The sequence below is a fragment of the Coenobita brevimanus genome, chromosome 8 (genome assembly GCF_032717465.1).
Source record: "Coenobita brevimanus isolate Jiangsu-jjx chromosome 8, ASM3271746v2, whole genome shotgun sequence".
Lineage (NCBI taxonomy): Eukaryota > Metazoa > Arthropoda > Malacostraca > Decapoda > Coenobitidae > Coenobita > Coenobita brevimanus.
In genome coordinates, this window is record NC_136961.1 from 23,115,741 (window position 1) to 23,136,640 (window position 20,900).

A 20,900-nucleotide genomic window follows, 5' to 3' on the forward strand; every position below is an offset into this window, starting at 1 on the left:
AAAAGAACTTTTACATAAATCACAAAAAAAAACTCACTAGGCCTAAGAATCAACCCTATGCTACACAGCACAAGAAAAAATGCAACAACAGTTATACTCAAATTACACAGCTGCTAGATGGTTGGAGACTTCCTGAGCACTCACAACAATAACTGTACAGGGGAGGACAGAGATGTGAAGGAAATGAAGGGTAGATCTAAGTGGCAATGATGCAGAGACTGAGCTCATTATATAGGGGCCAGGAGAGCTTGATACAACTTGTAAGAAGGACGTGCAAATGAAGCCATGAGGACAAAAAGTTGACAATCCCGCACTGAACAACAGAAAGGACGACTTACTCTACTATAACGGTAGAAGGGGGGGACTGAGGCAGAACACGCTCGTGATCAAACAGGCAGCACACTGTACGTTAGAATTACACAAAGGATGATGAAATCATAGGCTATGTAACACCTCCCCACAAAGAAAAAGAAATTTACAAAGGAAATTTCTTATTACTCTAAAACAATCTGTCTAAAGTCTAGATAAGCAATCTGCAATAACATTTTCTTTCCCCTTGACATGTTGTATGTCTAATGAATACTCCTGAAGAAGTAGACTCCATCTTGTCAATCTCTGATTTTTATCTTTAAACTTACTAAGGAATTTCAGTGGGTTATGATCGGCATAAATGACTATGGGGTCAAAACCAGAACACAAATAAAATGAAAAATGCTGTAAACCCAAAATCAAGGCCAAAAGCTCTTTCTCAATAGTTGAGTAGTTCTATTGAGGTGGAGTCAACTTCTTACTGTAGTAAGATACAGGGTGTTCAATACCCTGATCATCCTCTTGCAGCAAAACAGCCCCAGCTCCTGTATCACTTGCATCAACAGCCATCTTAAAAGGCTTAGCAAAATTTGGAGTAGCGAGCACTGGCTGACTTAACAGAATAGCTTTAAGTTTGTTGAAAGAGGATTCACAGTTATCGGTCCAGACAAATTTAACTCCCTTTTTCAGTAGGTCTGTAAGTGGTGATACAAGAATAGAAAAGTTAAGAACAAATCTCCTGTAATAACCTACCATTCCCAAAAATCTTTGTAGCTCCTTCCTACTTTTAGGTCTGGGAAAATCACTTATAACCTGAACCTTAGCTCCTGGTGGTGCAACATGTCCATGACCGATTACATACCCAAGGTACTGAACTTTAGCTTGACCAAACTCACACTTTGATAAATTAGCTACAAGATTAGCATGAACCAAACGTTCAAGAAATTTACTGACATGGCATAGGTGATCTTTCCAGTTGTCACTGAAGATTAATACATCATCAATATAAACAACACACCCTGCCAAACCCTCTATTACAACATTCATGAGCTTCTGAAATGTGGCTGGTGCATTCTTCATACCATATGGCATTACCGAACATGCAAAAGTCTTTCCTAGTGTTACAAAACATGAGATCTCCCTAGCACGTTCAGTCATAGGTACTTGCCAGTATCCCTTTAACAAATAAAACTTACTTATGTACCTAGCCTTTCCGATCTTGTCAATGCAATCTTCCACGCAAGGGAGAGGGTAAGTGTCTGTTTTGGTTATCTGATTAACACGTCTGTAGTCAATGCAAAGCCGCTGTGACCCACCTGGCTTAGGGACTAGAGTGACAGGAGAACTCCACTCGCTCTGACAGGGCTCAATCATCTTGTGGTCCAACAGGTAGCCAAGCTCCTTCTCGATGAGAGGAACTTTCACTGGGTTCACACGGTAAGGAGGCAGTTTAATTGGCTTTGTGTCTCCAACATCGACATCATGCATCAACACAGTAGTTCTTCCTGGAGTGGCACGGAACACTTGTGGGTACTCCTGCAGTAATGCCGAAAACTCCTGCCTTTCCTCGGTAGGTAGATAAGAAAGCTTAGTCTGGAGATCATCCATGATATCAGGATTCTTCCCCAAACTATCACTCAGGCTCATACTACATGGGAGAGCTTCACTTGCAGACTCGGGTGGAACAGCTACAGTGCAGACTGGATTATTTTCGTCCCACCTGTGATATAACTTTAGCATATTGATGTGACATAGTTGCTTGTTCTTTCTACGACCTGGTGTGGCGATGACATAGTTGACATCACTGAGTTTCTTCTCCACGAAATAAGGACCACTAAACTTGGCTTGAAGAGGTTGCCCATGAACTGGTAGCAGAATCAAAACCTGATCTCCTGGCTGAAAGTGGCGCAACCTGGACTTCTTATCATACCAAGTCTTCATCTTCTCCTGAGCAGCTCCTAAATTCTCTCTCACCAGCTGTAAAGCAGTGGACAGCCGTTCTTTGAACTTCATCACATACTCCAACAGGTTGATGTCATCTTCCTCCGACAGCCAGCATTCCTTGAGTAACTTAAGGGGTCCTCTTACTTCATGGCCAAACATTAGTTCAAAAGGTGAGAAGCCCAGTGATTCATTTGGAGATTCTCTTGCAGCAAACACAACGAATGGAAGACCTTTATCCCAGTCTTTCTGATGTTCCAAACAGTATTTCTTGAGCATCGATTTCAGTGTTTGATGATATCTCTCCAACGCTCCTTGGGTCTGGGGATGGTAAGCTGAAGACGTGATCTGGGTGATGCCCAACTCTTTCAGAGACTGCTTGAAAACGTTTGACATGAAATTACTTCCCCAGTCTGACTCTACCTCCTTGGGCAGACCAAATTTTGTGAAGAACCCCAGCATTTCCTTAACCACGTTCTTTGCTGAGATATTTCTAAGTGGAATGGCTTCAGCATAACGAGTAGTCATATCAATCAGGGTCAACACATAAGAAAATCCTGAAGAAGTCTTAGGAAGAGGGCCCACAATATCCACCAACACACGGGTGAAAGGCGCCTCAAAAGGAGGAATGGGAACTAGAGGTGCAACCTTTTCGGTCTGATTACACTTCCCCACAACTTGACAGGTGTGACAAGACTTACAATACCAGGAAACATCCCTGAAGATACCTGGCCAGTAGAAGTGTTTCAAAATGCGTGCCACAGTCTTCCTCACTCCAAGGTGTCCTGCCAAACTGGAATCATGAGCCACTCTAATGATATCCTGCCTACAAACACGAGGGATGACAACTTGATGTACAACCTCCCATTCACAGTTGGCTGATGCTGTTGGGGGTCTCCACTTCCTCATAAGTACTCCTGACTTTACATAATAACAAGTAGAAGCACCGGCTGACTCTTCTTCACTGTAAGCAGAGTTAGCTAGACCTTTCAACTCAGGGTCAGCAACCTGCAACTCAACCAATTCTTGACGAGACAAATTATCAACACTACGGGGTACTGCCTCATCTGGTGAGTGGTCCAAATTAGCAAGAAAAGTGTCAGCTAGGATAACATCATCATCATCATTATCCTCTAAATCACCAGTAACTTTAGACTTAGCCCTAGTGACAGCACATGCAGGGAACACATCAGGGACACCACAATCCTGGGCCGCAGCCACTGGCTCACTAGACAACTGAGGAGCTGGACACACTTGACTTCCACCAATATAATTTCCAAGTAAGAAAGTTACACCTGACATTGGGAGTGTCTCAACCAACCCACCCATAACGGAACCATTAACAAAACCAGACTCTAAATTCACTCTGCACAGAGGGAGAGAAGTAATTATTCCCTACGCCTTGTAAGATTACAGTTTCATCAGAGGAATTAACATTAGAGCCTAGAACACTGGTCAGCATAAGGGATTGGCAAGCACCTGTATCACGATATATTTGAACTGATTTCCTGTCATTACTGTCCAGAGGACTGACAAAACCATCAGACAGGAAATTAGCACATGAACTCTTGAGAGTGTCACCCACGTTACTGCTCAAAAGAGGAGCTCCATCCTGAGAATTTAAGTTACCCCTCAAAGCAGGTTCAGTTAACTCAGTTAAAGAATTCTGGGAACTCTCAAGAGTGGACATAAGACCAATTGACTGAATATTTAAAGACTCCTTTTTGTTCACATCACGCTGTCTCCTGAAACATTTCTCCGTAGTATGACCAAGCTTACTACAATAAGTACATTTACTTTTCTGAAATCTAGAGGTGAAGCTGGTATTTACTTCCTGAGAAACATCATCTTTATTCTCTTTCCTGTTACCTGTACTCTGAGTAGAGGCAACGTACTTACTCTCAGCTTTCCCTTTTTCTCTAGAATATCTCTTGTGAGTGAGAACATATTCATCAGCTAAAACTGCAGCATCAGACAAATTATCTATTCTTCTCTCATCAAGATATAGGCTTACATCTTTATAAATACACCTCTTGAAGTCCTCCAGCAAAATCGTCTGCTTAAATTTACCAAAATCAGAATCCACATTCTTAGAATTTAACCACTGCTCTAACAAATCTTCTTTGATTTTTGCATACTCAACATGGGATTGCTTATCTTGCTTGTAAGTTGTCCTAAATTTTACTCTATAGGCTTCAGGAACAAGCTCATAGGCCTTAAGAATCAAGCTCTTAACTACATCATAATTATCAGATTGATCCTGAGGCAAAGATGCATAAGTTACTTGAGCTTTACCGGTAAGAACAGTTTGAAGGAGTACTGGCCAATACTCCATGGGCCAATTAAAACCTGTAGCTACCCTCTCAAACAACTGAAAATACTTTGTTAAATCAGATTCATTAAAAGGAGGGACAAGTTTAACATTTTTAGCCACATCAAAATCATCAGAGCTAGATGATCCAGTTCCACCTTGTTTCATGCGATACTCATGGTCTGCCTGAATCCTGGCAAGTTCAGTTTGTGCCTGTATCTGTGCCTCCTGAATACGAGCATTTGCCTGAAATTCAGCCTCCTTAGCATTTGCTTGAAATTCAGCCTCCTGAATACGAGCCTGAGACTCAGCCTCCTTAGCACGTGCTTGAAATTCAGCCTCCTTAACACGAGACTCCGCCTCCTTAGCCTGAGCCTCCTGCAGGGCTAGCTGTAACTTAGCTAATTCAATCTGCGTTTGCTCATTTGGAGGAGTTACATTAAACAAGCTTTCATTAATCATGTCAACAATTTGATCTTTAGAATGATGAGAGCGAACAGCAATTCCCAATTGTTGAGCAACAAGCTTAAGTTCATTCTTTGTTCTGTTTTCTACATCACACACTGTTTGCACATTTGACAAAAAATCTTTGGCTTCATCAAGTGTAGTAATAGTAGACATCATGAATAAGTAACAGTCACAAAATATCAAGCAATATCCTTATGATAATATCCTGAATATCCTGATGAGAGGTCGCCAAATTTATGTTACGGAACAGAGAAAGATAATGTACACTTTAAGTGAGAATACTAAGAGTCACTACTGTCCCGTAAAGTTCCAGGTTCAAAACAAAAGAGTTAGGTAAAATTACAAGTTAAAGTTTAATGCTCAAACTAACAACAAAACATTCAGGACTCATAAGGATAATGTAATGGCAAAAAAGAGGTTAAATATATGGTTAACTGCAATAGCCTCTATTAACACGAAATTAGCAAGAGTAAATTTATCTAAGTCAGCCCTGATAAAATGAAAATACACTGGGTAATGCTCAGTTAATGCAAGATAAATTATTACAGATACAAAATATTATCAAAAATGACTGACAAAAAGAACCATTACATAAATCACAAAAAAAACTCACTAGGCCTAAGAATCAACCCTATGCTACACAGCACAAGAAAAAATGCAACAACAGTTATACTCAAATTACACAGCTGCTAGATGGTTGGAGACTTCCTGAGCAATCACAATAATAACTGTACAGGGGAGGACAGAGATGTGAACGAAATGAGGAGTAGATCTAAGTGGCAATGATGCAGAGACTGAGCTCATTATATAGGGGCCAGGAGAGCTTGATACAACTTGTAAGAAGGACGCGCAAATGAAGCCATGGGGACAAAGAGTTGACAATCCCGCACTGAACAACAGAAAGGACGACTTACTCTACTATAACGGTAGAAGGGGGAGACTGAGGCAGAACACGCTCGTGATCAAACAGGCAGCACACTGTACGTTAGAATTACACAAAGGATGATGAAATCATAGGCTATGTAACAATATATATATATATATATATATATATATATATATATATATATATATATATATATATTAATTAGCTGATTTGTAACATATGATGTCTTATTACGGAGTCCATGCTGGCTACCTTCCAGTAAGACTATGCTTATTAAAGAAGATGAAATAATCTCTAATCAATGTTTCCAATAATTTTGCGTAGTATGTCGTTAGTCCAATTCAGAGGTAATTTCTTGAACGTTATTACTGCCTTATTAGCGACAGGTGATATATTAGCGAGCTTCCATTGAGTACGTACTCAACATTCAGATTTTTAAATACATTTATAGGAAAGATTAACTAATTTAATCATCGGCGGAACACACAGGATGTTTGGTCTGGATCAATTGATTTTATTTGGGTCCATTTTCTTAATATAATTTGAAATATTACGTCCTGTCATTTTATTTTCTGGTAATTTATCATAGTCTGAAGAAAATTGATTGTGAGATAAGAATGGTATCGTTTAACTGCATTGTATATAACGGTTTCGTCCTGGTTGTATGCTGTGGGCTTGGTCACCTAATGGTGGCTCTCCATGCTGCTCGATCTCTGGCAGCCTCGCTGTTCAGCTCCTTATTTCTGAGGTCACACTATGACCCCGTCCCAGGTCTTTTTTGGTCTGCCTCTCACAACCCTACCAACGACGTTCACACTTGTCACCTTTGCCTAAATCTGTCATCCTCCACCCTATCAACCATCTCACTCTACTGCTCCTCATCACAACGCCAATACATTTAATTTCCATATTTCCTCTCAGTTGTTCAGTCGCAATCCTTGCCCCCCCCCCCTAGACCTTGCATTCAAGAACACACAACATATCCGTCTAATAATTGTCCTTTCATGACTTTTGAGCCTAGGAATATCCTCTTCCTTTACTGTCCAGGTCTTACTACCATAAAGCACTACATTCCTTGCACATGCCGCATACAAGGATCCCTTAGCACGGAGAAAGACTCCTTTCATGTTTGGAGAGGCAAGAACTTCCTGAAGTTAATCTAACCACTCCTTACCCTACTCCAGCTCCACCTCTAGCTCATAACATGTCCCTCAAGTAACAAAACTATTCCACAACTCAAGTGATTGTCCAGCAATATCAATCCTTTCATGCCTGCCAATCTCTACATGCTCTCCCCGACACACCTCACACATGAAGTCAGCATATTTCACAACCTTCCACCAATACCGCTACATCTGTTATGCATCCACTAATCACAAACACTACATAAGATGAAGTTACTTCCTGTCACGGGGTTTTTATGTGTATACAATATTAAAGAATATTATTCGATAATACTTAAGAACAGGTCAATGAATTGTCTTCTGAAAATCAAGCAATGATTACTTTATTCCGGCTTATTTCGCCGATTCTCTAAGGACAAAAATTTATAAACTTTCTCAACAGTACACAGCAGAGACTAATTATTCACACATGCTGTTTATTAGTACTGTTGGCCTCTGGAGAAAGTGACTCCACCCCTGACGATCAATAATGCTATTAATGATAAACAGATTCTTGCTGGCGCAATTAACTTCTAGATGGCACAACGGATTTAGGTTAATAAAACAGGACTGGCCTAAGCACCAGTTATGAATAATGCAAAATGTTCATGCAAACTAGGAGCTGCAACTAGAATAAGCTTAATATGGAGAATAAAACACGAGTTTACATTACATTAAGCTCAAGAAAAAGAACTGTTAAATTTATTGATTACAATGAAATAAATTTACGTTACATTTCAAAATTAATTCATAATAAGGAGATCGCACTCACTTGCTGACTCAAAAGCTAACTCTTAAACCTAGGAAAAAACGAAAAGAAAAACTGATCAGAAAAGTGGACAAAGCGGATGACTGGGCATCGTTGCTGAGGAAGGACGCTGCACACGCTGAGCCTCTCACCAATCACGCTAGGTGGGAATCCAACGGCGGTGGCGGGAACCAGGCGTCGTTGCTGAGGAAGGACGCTGCCACACACACTACCTGCATCCATGGCACTCAAATCTGGACTGGTTCAAATTGTGAGTGAGAGGCATGTGTCGAGCAGCACTTGCTAACGGCTAGAATGAGCGAAACACGCCCATAACAAATCATTCAGCGGAGGTGCTAAACTCGCGCACAAAAACGATCAATTATTACAGTGAAAAATTGTTCTGAAAACACTCCTGATCGGGTGAATACGTGGCGGTTGACTGAGTGATAAATACAGGGATTCCACTGGAATTCGCTGTTTCCCACCAAAGTTTAATGTCACGAGCTTATTTAAATATAGGAGCGCCGACTCGTGATACTTCCCTCACCATTGTGGCAGCACTCCCCCTCCTTTGACAGTGCAGCCACCAGCCGTAGATATCGTCACTTTTGCTTTATCTCCATTTACTCTCAAACCCTCGTGCTTCATTCTGTCTCTCTATTTCTTAAATTTTTCCTTTGTCTCCCTTTCATTCTCTGGAGTCAGCATCAAAGCCATCAGCATACGACATCTCCCATGGAAGTACATTTCTGAAGTCACATGAGAAATCTTCATGCACCATGAAAAACAATAAGGGGCTCAAGACTGACCTTTAACATTATGCCAACATTCACCGAAAACTCATCACTCTAATCTCCATTTACTCTCACCTGCATACGAGCAATTATATACATAGCCATATCCACTCTAACCAGCCATTCCTCGATCCCAAGCTTTCTCACTGCTTACTTTACCACCTTCCTATGGGCTCTGTCAAAGGTCTTTTTGTAAATCAACTAAAAATAAGTACAACTCAGTGTTCTATGCTATATATTTTTCCTGAAGCTTAGACAATCAGTATGGCATCAGTGGTCCCTTTGCCTGCCATCTCATCAGTGACTGAAATGTCATCAATGACTGGAATGTAACACTGACATATTTCAGAACTTCCACCCATAAGAAATCTTTTATTCCCCGAACTGTGTCTCTTTGGAACTCGCATCCCAAGAGCTGATACCTCAAAAAATTCAACCTACAGCTGTTCAAGTCCAACTGTTAAAGATTTTTTATGAAGGACACTAGTAATATGGTGTATGGATCATTTTTTTTTTCATTTGTTTTTCCTTCATCTGTTCTGTTATTACAAAATAAATCATATCATCTAGGACTCTCTCCAGTACATTCATTATCTGGTCCAAAGGTTTTATGCCTCTTTAAGTTCCTCATTCCAGGGCATCACCCTTCCCCTAATACAATTTTACGATCACACTCTTCAGCCAGTCACCTGGGACAACACACTTATAAATCTTAAAATTTATCAAATCGGTAACTACACCCACTCTTACATCTCCTGAGGCCTTCAGCATTTCAACAGGCAGCCGAAACACACCTGTTCACTTCCCAAACTGCTTCCTGTCTATTGCCTTGCTTATAGTAACAGCATCAATCAAAGGCCAAGGGCCAAAAATTATATCCCCTGACTCCAAACCTTCCTTGTTCCAGTCAAGCTCTTCATTCAGCAGCCGGTTAAAACACTCTCTCCAAGCATTTTTGATATCCTCACTGTCCGCCACTACCTTATCTTTCCTTTATCATTATTCGCACACTGCTCACCTATAGTACCCATGCTTTCCTTCTTCATCTGATTTGCCACACTAAATGCGACATTCTTGCTTTTGGCACTATTTACGTTATCCAGTAAGAGTCTCTGTGACTCAGATTTTGCCCTGTATACTTCCTTTCTGGTTAAATGCTTGGCAGCCAAGTATTCCTCTCTGATACTGTCCCCTTTCCATTCCTGAAAAAGACTTATTTTCTTCATATTTGCAGCTTCTACACTCTCATCCCATCACCATGTTACCTTATGTCATAGAGAGCCGCTTGTCCATCCATACAATGAATCAGTAACTCTCAAGAGATTGTTCTTGAGAGCTCTGTACTGCTGATTAATATTATTTTCCTATTCAGCCACTATTCTACTCTTCTCACTATAGAAGGCATCCCTTACTGATTAGGATTTTAATTTCCATAGTTTCCTTTTGTGTGCACAGGTCCTCTTCTTCACCACTTGCTTCTTCAGCACCATGTTACATACCAGTGATATATGATACTGCACACGTTCTTCACACCTTATAACTTTAACATCCTTCCACAATCTCCTATTAGCCCTCCTAACCAGAATGTTGTCAGTCTGGCTGCTATTACCACCAGACTCATATGTAATCAGCCTACTCTCTCTTTTCAAAAAATGCATGTTCATTATCTCCTCAAATTCGAGTATTCTTTCTCCATCTGCATTCCGTGTACCATCTGTGCATCCCCAATGCACCCCTCAATATCCTTGAGTTACTTCACCCACATATCCATTTAAATTCCCACCCAAAACTACAATCTCATTATTCCCCATGACACAAAATATATACTGTATATCGTCATCCCAGAATCTTTTTTTTTTTTTTTCACCATCAAGGCCAACCTGTGGAGCATACACCAATATAGCTGAAATCAATGAGTGTACCAAACAATATTCGTATTGTTTTCAATTTGTCTGTGTGTCTGCATGTCTCTTAGCACGATAACTTTGATACCACTCAAGGTATCATCACAAAACTTTACATATGTGTAGTGGGGAAAAAATCGATCACGAGTTCGAAAATTGTGAAAGTAGGTCAAGCTCTGTGTGTCTGTTACCAGGATAACTTCGCAGCTGCTCAAGGTATCATCACAAAGATTTGCAGGTGTGTAGTAGGAATGAAAATTTCCAGCGAGTTCAAAATTGGTGAAAGTAGGTCAAGTTCTGTGTGTCTGTTAGCACCATTACATCTGCAAGAGTTAACCGTTGATCCCAGTCCTTCATTTATGGAACAGGTCAACTCTGGAACTGTCTCCCTCTGTCTGTATTTCCTACTTCCTATGATCCCCAGTCTTTCAAATGCAGTGTGTCCAGGCATCTCGAAATGAACGATCATGAATTTGGCTCTCTTTTGTATTGTTTTTTTTTTTTCTTGGAAGGAACGGTTTGCGGGCTCCTGGCCTTTGGTTCCTTCGTTCTTGAATAAAAAAAAAATGCTCAAGATATCATCACAGAATTTTACAGGTGCATAATAGGGATGATAATCTACTACGAGTTCGAAACTGGTGAAAGTATGTCAAGGTCGGGGTCATACTCCGAGCTGCGCTAGCTATGTATCGGCTCGCAGCTGGTGTGATTTTCCTCTTGGGTGTTTCTCTAGTTTAATTTTATTACATTCATGATACATATTACCCATTTTTCTTTTTTACCAGTACACCCACACCACTGTATCTGCCTGCACTTCCCTGCTAAAATAGTTCATATCTACAGTCCTTCTCAACATTCATTCTAGCTGACCCTGCCGTGAACCTGACCTCTTATAGGAATCAAACATTCACCTGTCTCCTACTCATAGTCTCCACCACTTCCTCCCATCTACCTTTCAACCTACCTTATTGCACGATGTCACTCTGGACCTCTTAAGTAATTTGGTTTCCATAGCCTTGCTTGTGCTTCTTGATTTTCATATCTGTCATGTCGGATCAAAAAAAGAGATGAACCACTGGCCCCACCTGCCCACACAGTCCCAAGTCCAGGCAAGGGATCAGGGACCCATAGCCCACCAATGGCTGTGGCAGTGGCCTTGGGGCATCTTGCCGGGATATCTACAGGGATACCCTCCAAGCATTCCTTAGCACTGAAACCGCCCCACCATTATACATTCAATGATAGAGCAGCCTTCTGAGGCACTACTCCCAGGGTCAGGTCCCTCTCTACAGAATCGAAATGGCAGTCTGGGAACCACAGTGCCATGTACCCTTTGGGTCAGATGCAAGCCCCATCCCATCACTGTCCCAAAACTGCACTGATAGAGCCCACGCCATCCCCTGCCAGCAATTCCACCACTAAGCAGCGGGGGCAATGTTTTCTGACCCCATGCCCTTGATGGTGCCAACCCCCGTGACGTAGTAGGGTACGTTGTGTGGTATGTAAAGCACAAGTAGAGTAGTGCATAAGATAGTTAGAGGAAGGTGTTTGGGAGAGTATGCTGGCCTACTGCCCATGTTAGTGTGACACTGAAAAAAAGCAACAAAAGGGGAATGGTCAGGGTATCCTGAGAGTGAGTGAAACGAGAGCTCCAGTTCTCCCTATCACCAGCAATCCCATCCACCTGGGGGGGTAAAACCCTGATCGGTTGGTGCTACAGCCTGTTCCCTAACTACTTTTTTAAAATACTGTAAAAGTAGTTCAGTACTGTTGCTGTTGTGTGGTTAGCATGGACGAGACCACCTTCCTGGTTTAAAAGAGGACCTGTACTATATACTTTACATTTTCTTACGCTTATATAATGAAAAAATCTCGTAGGATTTGACTTTGCTTCATGAAAAATATTTACCTTATATTCTCGCTTGATTTTTCGGATAATTTTCGTACACTGCAGCTGTAACTTATTATGTTTGGTACTGTCATCGTGCTTATCAGTAGGTCAGTATATTACATATGCTTTTCTCTTGTAAACGATGATTCTTCAGTATTCTTTGACATCCTCAGTGAGACAGAGAGAGAGAGAGAGAGAGAGAGAGAGAGTTACATACCCATAAGTTAGTGATGGAGAGGACAGTGGTGACGGTGATGATTATTGGCGAGTTGATGCAGGAGGTGGTGTTGGGTAGGGTGTGATACAGCCACTTGTTTAGCAGCCCGGATTCACCCAGCGTTAACATGCTGTGCCACGAATACATTTATTATCAGTATAATTATGTGATGATGTGGATGTGATTGAAAGATTTAAGAGAAATACTCTGAGATGGTGTGGCCATGTGGGGAGGACGGAAAATGGAAGACTGAATAGAAGAGTGTAAGTGAGGTGGAGGTCAAATGGGGAGGGGAAGGCTGAGGATGAGATGAACGGATGGGATGGAGATGCATATCAGAGAAGGGGGGGGGGGGCAGGAGACAGGGTGGCCTGATGGGGGAAGACAGGGTGATATGCAAGTGATTCGTTTATGGCCACCCTTTCCAAGATTCCCTAAAAAAAAAAAAAAAAAAAAAGAAAAAAAAAAAAGCCGTTCCTCACACTTGCCCCTTATTCAAACCAGGGAGGAGAGGACTGTTCTTCTGGACAATGGATGACAGTGGAAGTGGAAGGTAGCTGCTTTGGCCCATGTAGAAGTCGCATCTGCCTGTTTGGGAAGAGATAGAATTAACCTATTCAGTTTTAAATGTAATTCTTCCCATAGTTCTTTCACCTTAACTTGACAGAATGTTATTTTTGCTGCATATTTCACGTTGCTGGAAGTAGAAAAAGATAATGCTACGAGTCTACAGTAGGCTACATCTTCTCCATTGCACTTTTTCATGACAGTCATCATATTCTAGTGTTATTCTATTCTTACAGTTCAGTGAAGAAGATTATGAGAAGGATTTAAATTGTCAAGATTTTTTTGTATTTTACTTAGGCTGAGGTGTTGTTTGTCTCAGATTATATAAACTTCATCTCATTTATAGGCAGGAAACACTCAAATACTTCAAAATAGTCTGATATAACAAGGAAAATTTTGCTTTAATTTTTTATTTACTCTTTACTGTATTTTTACTCAAGAAGGAATCATCCAAGCGATGCTGTTACTGCTTTCACGTCAAGCTAATTTTTATGATACATATGGCACAACCTCCAAACTGATTATGCGATCAAACTTATGTGAATTGCTGATATGCAATAACCTTTGTTAGAGAAGTCTGTGGCCATCATGTTCCAAAAATTGAAATCAAGATCGAATACGACATGAGTTCCAGCTCTGGCCACTGTGTCAATACTTTGCCATAAGGTGGAGTATGTGATCCAATTCATTCGCTCAGTGTCCAGCAGATCACCAAACTCTCGAAATATTCCTGTCTTCACAGTCTGAAAGTTAACAGGTTGGAACAATTATAACAACAACAACAACAACAACAAAACACTCTCCTCATTAATACAGCATTTTGTAATATTGATACAGATAAAAGTCCCTGAGTTATAAACAACTTCACATTTTGCTTGTGTTTTATAGTAGCAGTTTATTATATCCTGTATAGAATAAAATATTTCTTTCTTAAATGATGTGATCCAATTAAAACACATTTATATATTCTTAATTCCTGTCCATGAAGAAATTGATAGATTATCAAGTAGCCCATTCATGTAATAATTTTGGTGTCATAACCAGGAAGGCCTGGCCCACAGACAGAAGATACCTTACGGTATTTATAGTTCACCCAACAGAACAAAAAGGTTACGTATGCTTTCCTTATGGCACTTAGGCCCTACTTCCATTAAAAAGGAGTACTGGCAGTACTTGCTCGATAAAAAGGGATATTTGCTGTGCCCGAAACGTGAACTATTCCAACACCACTGTCATCCAGGACGTCTCTTAGGGTCTGGTAGGGATGGTCGATGTGCCTGAAGGCCAGGAGGGACATGAGGTTGCTATTGTAACTCTGTGTCAGCACCAGAATCATCAACATCCACACCCCCAACAACACTTGCTCCCACAACCACCAATCAGTCTCTCTCCTCACGTCTGTCAGGGAACACATATCGCATAAATATGCACACTAATCTAATGGCCAAAGTTTACAAAACCATTCATTGTGACATAATGGATACATAAATATATTAGAACACCTAAATACCTTCCTGGAGTAGAACGCGAATGCAGATGAATATGTTAGTGTCTCGTCTGGCTGTGTGTGACGTGTGTGTGGGAAGGCATGAAGGCAGGATCAGCATAACAATGATCATTGCCAGCAGCGATGCCACCACGGCCGCCCACACCAGTGGTGAAAGAGGCAGCAGGAAGCCCCATGGGTCCACCTCAGGATGACCACGGGCACCAAAAACTATGTACTTGGTCATTATGCCGCCAGCAGTAAAGTCTGCACTTTCATGTCTTTCATATGTAATACCGATTGGACAGGGGATGTAGTCGGCTTCCTGAAATGTCAATAAATATTTGTATATAGAATTTTTTTTTTGACAATTCATAATCGCTCAAGTTTCATATAGTAAATCTGAAGACAAGTTGGCAAAAAAAGAAAAATGTACAGCAAAGCACAAAGTAAAAGTATTATCATCAAAATACTCAGAGACTTGAGCCAAACATCAGTTCACATATCGTTCAAGCTTTCTTTTTCTACCTAGTTTATAATACCCACATGCATTCCTTAACAGATTCACTTTTGCCTCCCTTACTTCTGAATATTAATACTCATGAGTTACTATATTATCATGCACATGTAATAAGATGGGCATTACCTTCGGTTCAGGTACAGTAGTTTCTATTTAAACTTCTGTATTCAGTACTGCCTGCTGGGGCCTTCACATCACAAACAAATTAAATTCCTTGAGTCACTGTCTTCTCCACTTGCTTTATGCATTTTTCGTTTTCTTCAATCAACTCATTAGCATGCATTAGATCTTCCTCATTATCAATTTTCTCTCCAACTAGCAGTGCACCACATTGTAAGAGATTTTCCCTGAACAACCATCTCCTAGGTCATATCTAAATTATTTTCCAGCAATTGTTACTCACTGACCTTCAAAGACTCTGAACTAGTTAGCAAATATCCTATTTGTTATAAGCAGACAACAAGACATCACCTACATGAATCAGATATAATAAGTTAAATGTAGATTTGCCTCTGCTATACATATCTCATTCTCACAGTATACTTGTTACACCCACAAGTGTTAGCGTATCTATTTCTTACATTGTTGTTTGCAAGATCTCCAAACATGATCCTTTCATTAAACTTCAAAACCCAATATTTTTAGTGTCTGACTTCTGGCCATAGGTTTCACAGCATGTTTTCTGAGGCCCAGCTGTTCTCCCACCTACTGTACACCTCAAAATGAAACTACTTTGGTTCTAACACCCACTGTCAATAATGAATATGTACTAAACCTGTTACAAACGGGACTGGTGTATTGGTATTAGTTGGGGTATCATTACACATCAGCGTGTCCTCTGAAAGGTCAGTAAAGTTTGATGTATTGGTACTAGCAGGGATATTATTGCACATCTGTGAATCTTCTGGATGATAAGAAAAGTCTAATTTCACGATATTCAAGTTCTTGAACCGTTCCTTGCCCCAACCGGGATATTTTTGCATATCGGTGAATCTTCTGGTAGATCAGTAAACCTAATTTCATGATATTCAAGTCCATAAACTGTTCCCTGCCTTGGCCAGGATTCGAACTTGGGTCCATTAGGACTGCATGCTAATTTTCTAATGATTCGACCACTGCCTCTCCCATGCATAATAAATCCATGTCTCAGTGAAGTTGGAATTGTTCAGTTGGACGTATATTAACCCATCCCATCTGGGTGACATGTATACATGACGATCCGGGGACGTCCGGGTGACATGTATACGTAGCCTATTGTTTTGCAAAATTGTTTGAACATTCCGTGGGTTATTTCCACCATACACACCGACTGGCAACCCTCCTGCATGCATCTTAGTCATGCTTCAGCTACCTGCATGCTTCTGTAATGGATAAACCTGCATAAAAATTTTCTCTGTATCCAAATCTTTGGCTGAGCGCCTGCAACAGCTGACTACAACACCAATGAAGGCCAGAAAAGAAAAGGCCTTCATGATAGTTCGATAGGAAGAGAACTCGAGATGACATTATCACCAATTGTGAGTGGAGAAAGTGGCTTCCTCTTAGGAAAGTGACTGCCATAATGGGTGTCGATATTTATGCATCGCATTAGGAGTGTGGAGGACGTGTGTCCACCACTGTGCGCCCATCATTTCCCCCTGTATGTTCATTTGCTATTTCCGGTGATGGAAATGGTTCAGAGGGTACTGACATTCTGGAAAGGGGGATATTGGCATGGATGAGGAGATGGAAGAGGAGGTAGGGAGTGTAAAAAGATAGGAGGTGGAGGAGGGAGGGAGGAAAGAGGAGGAAATGCAGTGCGTCAAGCCTTACACCACTGCTGTGTCTATCTACATCAATAATGGAAGCAGAAAGTTTGTTTCATGATGAGATCAGCACCTTACTTTTATTGAAAGTTTTCGTGTATTTGTTTGTTATGATGAAAGAGTACAAATCACAGGAAAAAAATTCTGTTATAGTGGGAGGATGGAGGAGGAAACGCAGTGCCTCACGCCACAGTTGTGTCTGTTTATGTGAATACTGGAACCAGAAAGTTTGTTTCATGATGAAATCAGTGCCTTATTTTTCACTGAAACTTGTCATGCATGTATATTTATTATGATGAAAAAGTCTAAGTCACAGGAAAAAATTCCATTATAGTGGAAAATATTTTCGATTATGGACAGTACATAAATAACTATTTTGCTTACAATACTTATTTAAGGTTTGATGTAGCAGAAGTAGTAGTAGTAGTAGTAGTAGTGGTAGTTGTAGTAGTGGTAGTAGTAGTTGTTGTTGTAGCAGTAGTAATAGTTGTAGCAGTTGTAGTTGTAATAGTAATAGCAGTCGTAGTATTTGTTGTAGCTGTTGTAATGCCAAGACTTCTAGTGGCAAAGCTGTGCTAGAATCGAGTGACAATGCAAACCAAACATACATCTCCTTGTGTGTGTGTGTGTGTACAGAGAGAGAGAGAGAGAGAGAGAGAGAGAGAGAATTACGAAACCAGTCCAAATCCACTCTCTGAGGAACATTATAGGACGATGATGATAGTGCTGCCATCAGTGGATGCTATACGTTAATGGTGCAGGTGTGACTGGCCCAAAAGGTATCAATGACATGGGTGTAACTGACTGCTGTTTACACACACAAAAATACTAAAGTCAACGAACAGAGTTGAAGTCATTGCTGCTAAGAAGGTTCAACAGAGAATGAGATACTACATGCAGCAGACATTTCCACACTGCGTGTGAGCGGCTGGCTTGGAGATGTTAACTTACGTGGTGGACTACAGATACTACAGCAACCGCTGGTAAGGGCAGTATTGTCTTACTAAAAATCACAAGCACATAATATCCCACCCCATAAAAAAAAATAAAAAAAAAAAGGTGCGAGGCACAACAAACCTCTCTCGGCAGCAGTTATTTTATTGCTGTTTAATACATTCTGCCATTTAGTGTCAGAGTTCAATTTACAGCGTCTTCAAGGATTGAACCGATCATTTTCTAAGTTAATAAAGGAGGGAACCCCGGGGTAGGGGCCTATGAGATTGGCGACTATGAGCCGATAGGCAGATTGGCAGTACATTTAGTACCCCTCCAGCAAAAGCTCTCACACAGGAACCGTGGGAGTTAATGTCTTAAAGTTTAAGGAAATGGCACAAATGTTTTCAAGTTATGTCCTCAAAAAATCCGTGATCTTGCATTTGATCCTTCAAGGTGACTCAGGGTCAAAGGCCATGCTGCCAAATGAAGGCCCATATGAGACTTCCTATATATGGGTTACAGTAAATATTTCTATCTTCAACGTGTTTTGAGTTATAGCCCCCTGAATATCCGTGACCTAGAAGTTGACTTTCAAAGGTCAAGGTATCAATTAAAAACCCATATGGGATTTGCAATATGTCGATATTAGTAAATATTCCTCTATCTGCAGCAGGTTTCGAGTGATAGCCCACTGAATATCCGTGACCTTGAGTTTGACCTTTCAAGGTGATCATTCAAGGTCAAAGGTCTTGGTGCCGAATGAAAGCCTCTAGTATGAGTTCCTGTACATTCCTAATAGTAAATATCTTTAACCTGCGCTGTCCCGGCGACGTGAATTAACGTCCGCACATGATATGCACTCACGTCCCGGCGACATGAATTAACGCGGCAACATTGCAAGGTCGCTAATTTGCACAATTTTAAATTTTCGTGAGTGATTTTGCAAGTGATTTTTGGCATGTATACATGGGACACCTTCCTCTATTCCTCTACAAGATGCCAAGCAGAGACAATGCCTTACACTGCATAACCTCTCCCCCCCCCTGGACGCCATTGTCTCAGCAATTCACCTGTTACCAGTGACCTGGCCAATAAAGATATTCAGGGCCAGAGTGATTCCCCAATCGATGACAATGTGGAGGACAAAGTTTACATAGCATTAGAGGAAGAAACAGTCAGAAATGATGATCAGGTAATGTGGGAAAAAAAAGGTCATGAATGGCGATGAGTTAGTGAGTGAAACAATGCTTATAATTCCTATATTACTGTTTGAAAACCAATATACTCTTGTACTACATATAAATTCGTACTAAGTAAATAAATAAATACTGTTTATGAGTGGATAAAATAGTTACCCTCCCATAGAACTCGTTTTCTTTGGTGCCAGCCTGTTAGAAAACCCAGTCAGGAAAGGAAGTACTTGTACCTAGATCGAGTATTTTAAACCACAGGTGAGCGATTTCTCTATGAATTTTCGATGTTTCTCACCAAAAGCGGATGTTTGAGCCCCCCCCCCAAAAAAAGGCCCAAAAACGTCGGGACTGGGGCATACCACTGCCCAGAAAACGTCGGGATGGGGCAGGTTAATCGTTTTCAAGTTATTGCCCCCAGAAAATCCGTGACCTCGATTTTGACATTTCAGGGTCATTCAATTACTTCCAGAATTTAATAACTTTCTTTGAGGAATAGTGTACATGTATACTGAAATTTTCATGTATTTTCATTCGGTAATTTTTCCGTAATGTTCCTAACAAACAAACAAACAAACAAACTCAACCAAAGACAATACCTCGTCCGACTCCGTCAGGGCGAGGTAAAAAGGATGATTATCCAACCCATCAGAATGCCTCATCATCATCCATCCTCCTCCACAAACATAATGCACAGCCACAATAGCGATTCAAAACCTCCAAACAAACGAAATCCTTTGTAATTCCCCACCAGACATTTATTCCTCCATAACTGCCATTCCCAGAGACACGAGTTCACCTACCCTGACTATGCTGTGGCCCTTACACTTACCTGCTTCAGTATCGACACAAAATACAACTCAGAATCATGTCACTATACCTTCACTGTGATGCAGTCTTCCATATCACGACCAAGCTCTCCTCATTAACCTCACTTTGATAATGCAAACAAACTTTTAGCAGAGCCTCAGTAAAATATAACTGGAAGTACCAGGCTGGAGTGAACAGCCCCCTGTAGTACACTGGCTTCACATCCAGATGAGTGCTAGGACACAACACCATCGCACCTCAAAATTGCATGGCCTTCAGTATCAGAGGCTGGGATATGGTGAGTACATAGTGCATGTGGAAGTCTGTCTGTGAGCCAACCAGGCAATCTAGTGATAATCATACTTCCCAGCAGTTGCCCCTGCCAATATGGCATATGGAGTGTCATTTTGGTGGCCTACTGGAAGACTGATGCATACGGATGTCAATCGTCACATGAGAGTTTGGAGTAGGTTATTCTTTATTAGCGTAGGTGTCGAAACCAGGATGGAGTAACTGGGGCAGTGTTGGAGACAGTGGCATAATGAAGGGACGTTGTGTGAATACAGTAGATTGGTGTGAGTGGATGGAGAAATGCTCAGGCTAGTATCAGGGGCAGATTGTGACTTGGATACAAAGTAGGTCGCTGAGACGGTGCTGAAATAAGGGGCTGACAATAAAAGGGCTTTGGGGTTACTGGCATACAAAGTAAGATACCACATAGATCACAGTGTGTACTTGTGTTGGCTGACAGATGTATCCATCACAGTTCTTTCTGAGGGATATTCTGGAATGTTTGCACAGGGTCATTACAGAGGCTGACTAAGAGGGGTATGACTCTTCCATAGACACCGTGTATCCATCCTTCCGATTGACTGTCCTTTTGTATTGACTTCAGAGGATGAATGATGACCAATGCAGCTTTAAGGTCGTAATCAATATCTCTTTTCACTG

At 41.0% G+C, this 20,900-nt stretch overlaps 1 protein-coding gene across 1 annotated transcript in view; it reads right to left on the bottom strand.

Moving 5' to 3' along the window:
• LOC145407061 (uncharacterized) overlaps positions 1 to 14,935 on the bottom strand; it is a 36,344-nt gene extending 21,409 nt beyond the window's left edge. Inside the window, exons 1-5 of the mRNA XM_080278087.1 lie at positions 14,713 to 14,935; positions 14,419 to 14,600; positions 13,765 to 13,945; positions 13,118 to 13,223; positions 12,636 to 12,765 (exon numbers count right to left, since the gene is read on the bottom strand). Of these exons, the coding sequence (XP_080134213.1) occupies positions 12,636 to 12,765; positions 13,118 to 13,223; positions 13,765 to 13,945; positions 14,419 to 14,600; positions 14,713 to 14,935 (822 nt within the window). The remainder of the gene's footprint in view (positions 1 to 12,635; positions 12,766 to 13,117; positions 13,224 to 13,764; positions 13,946 to 14,418; positions 14,601 to 14,712) is intronic.
• Positions 14,936 to 20,900: the final 5,965 nt, after the last annotated feature.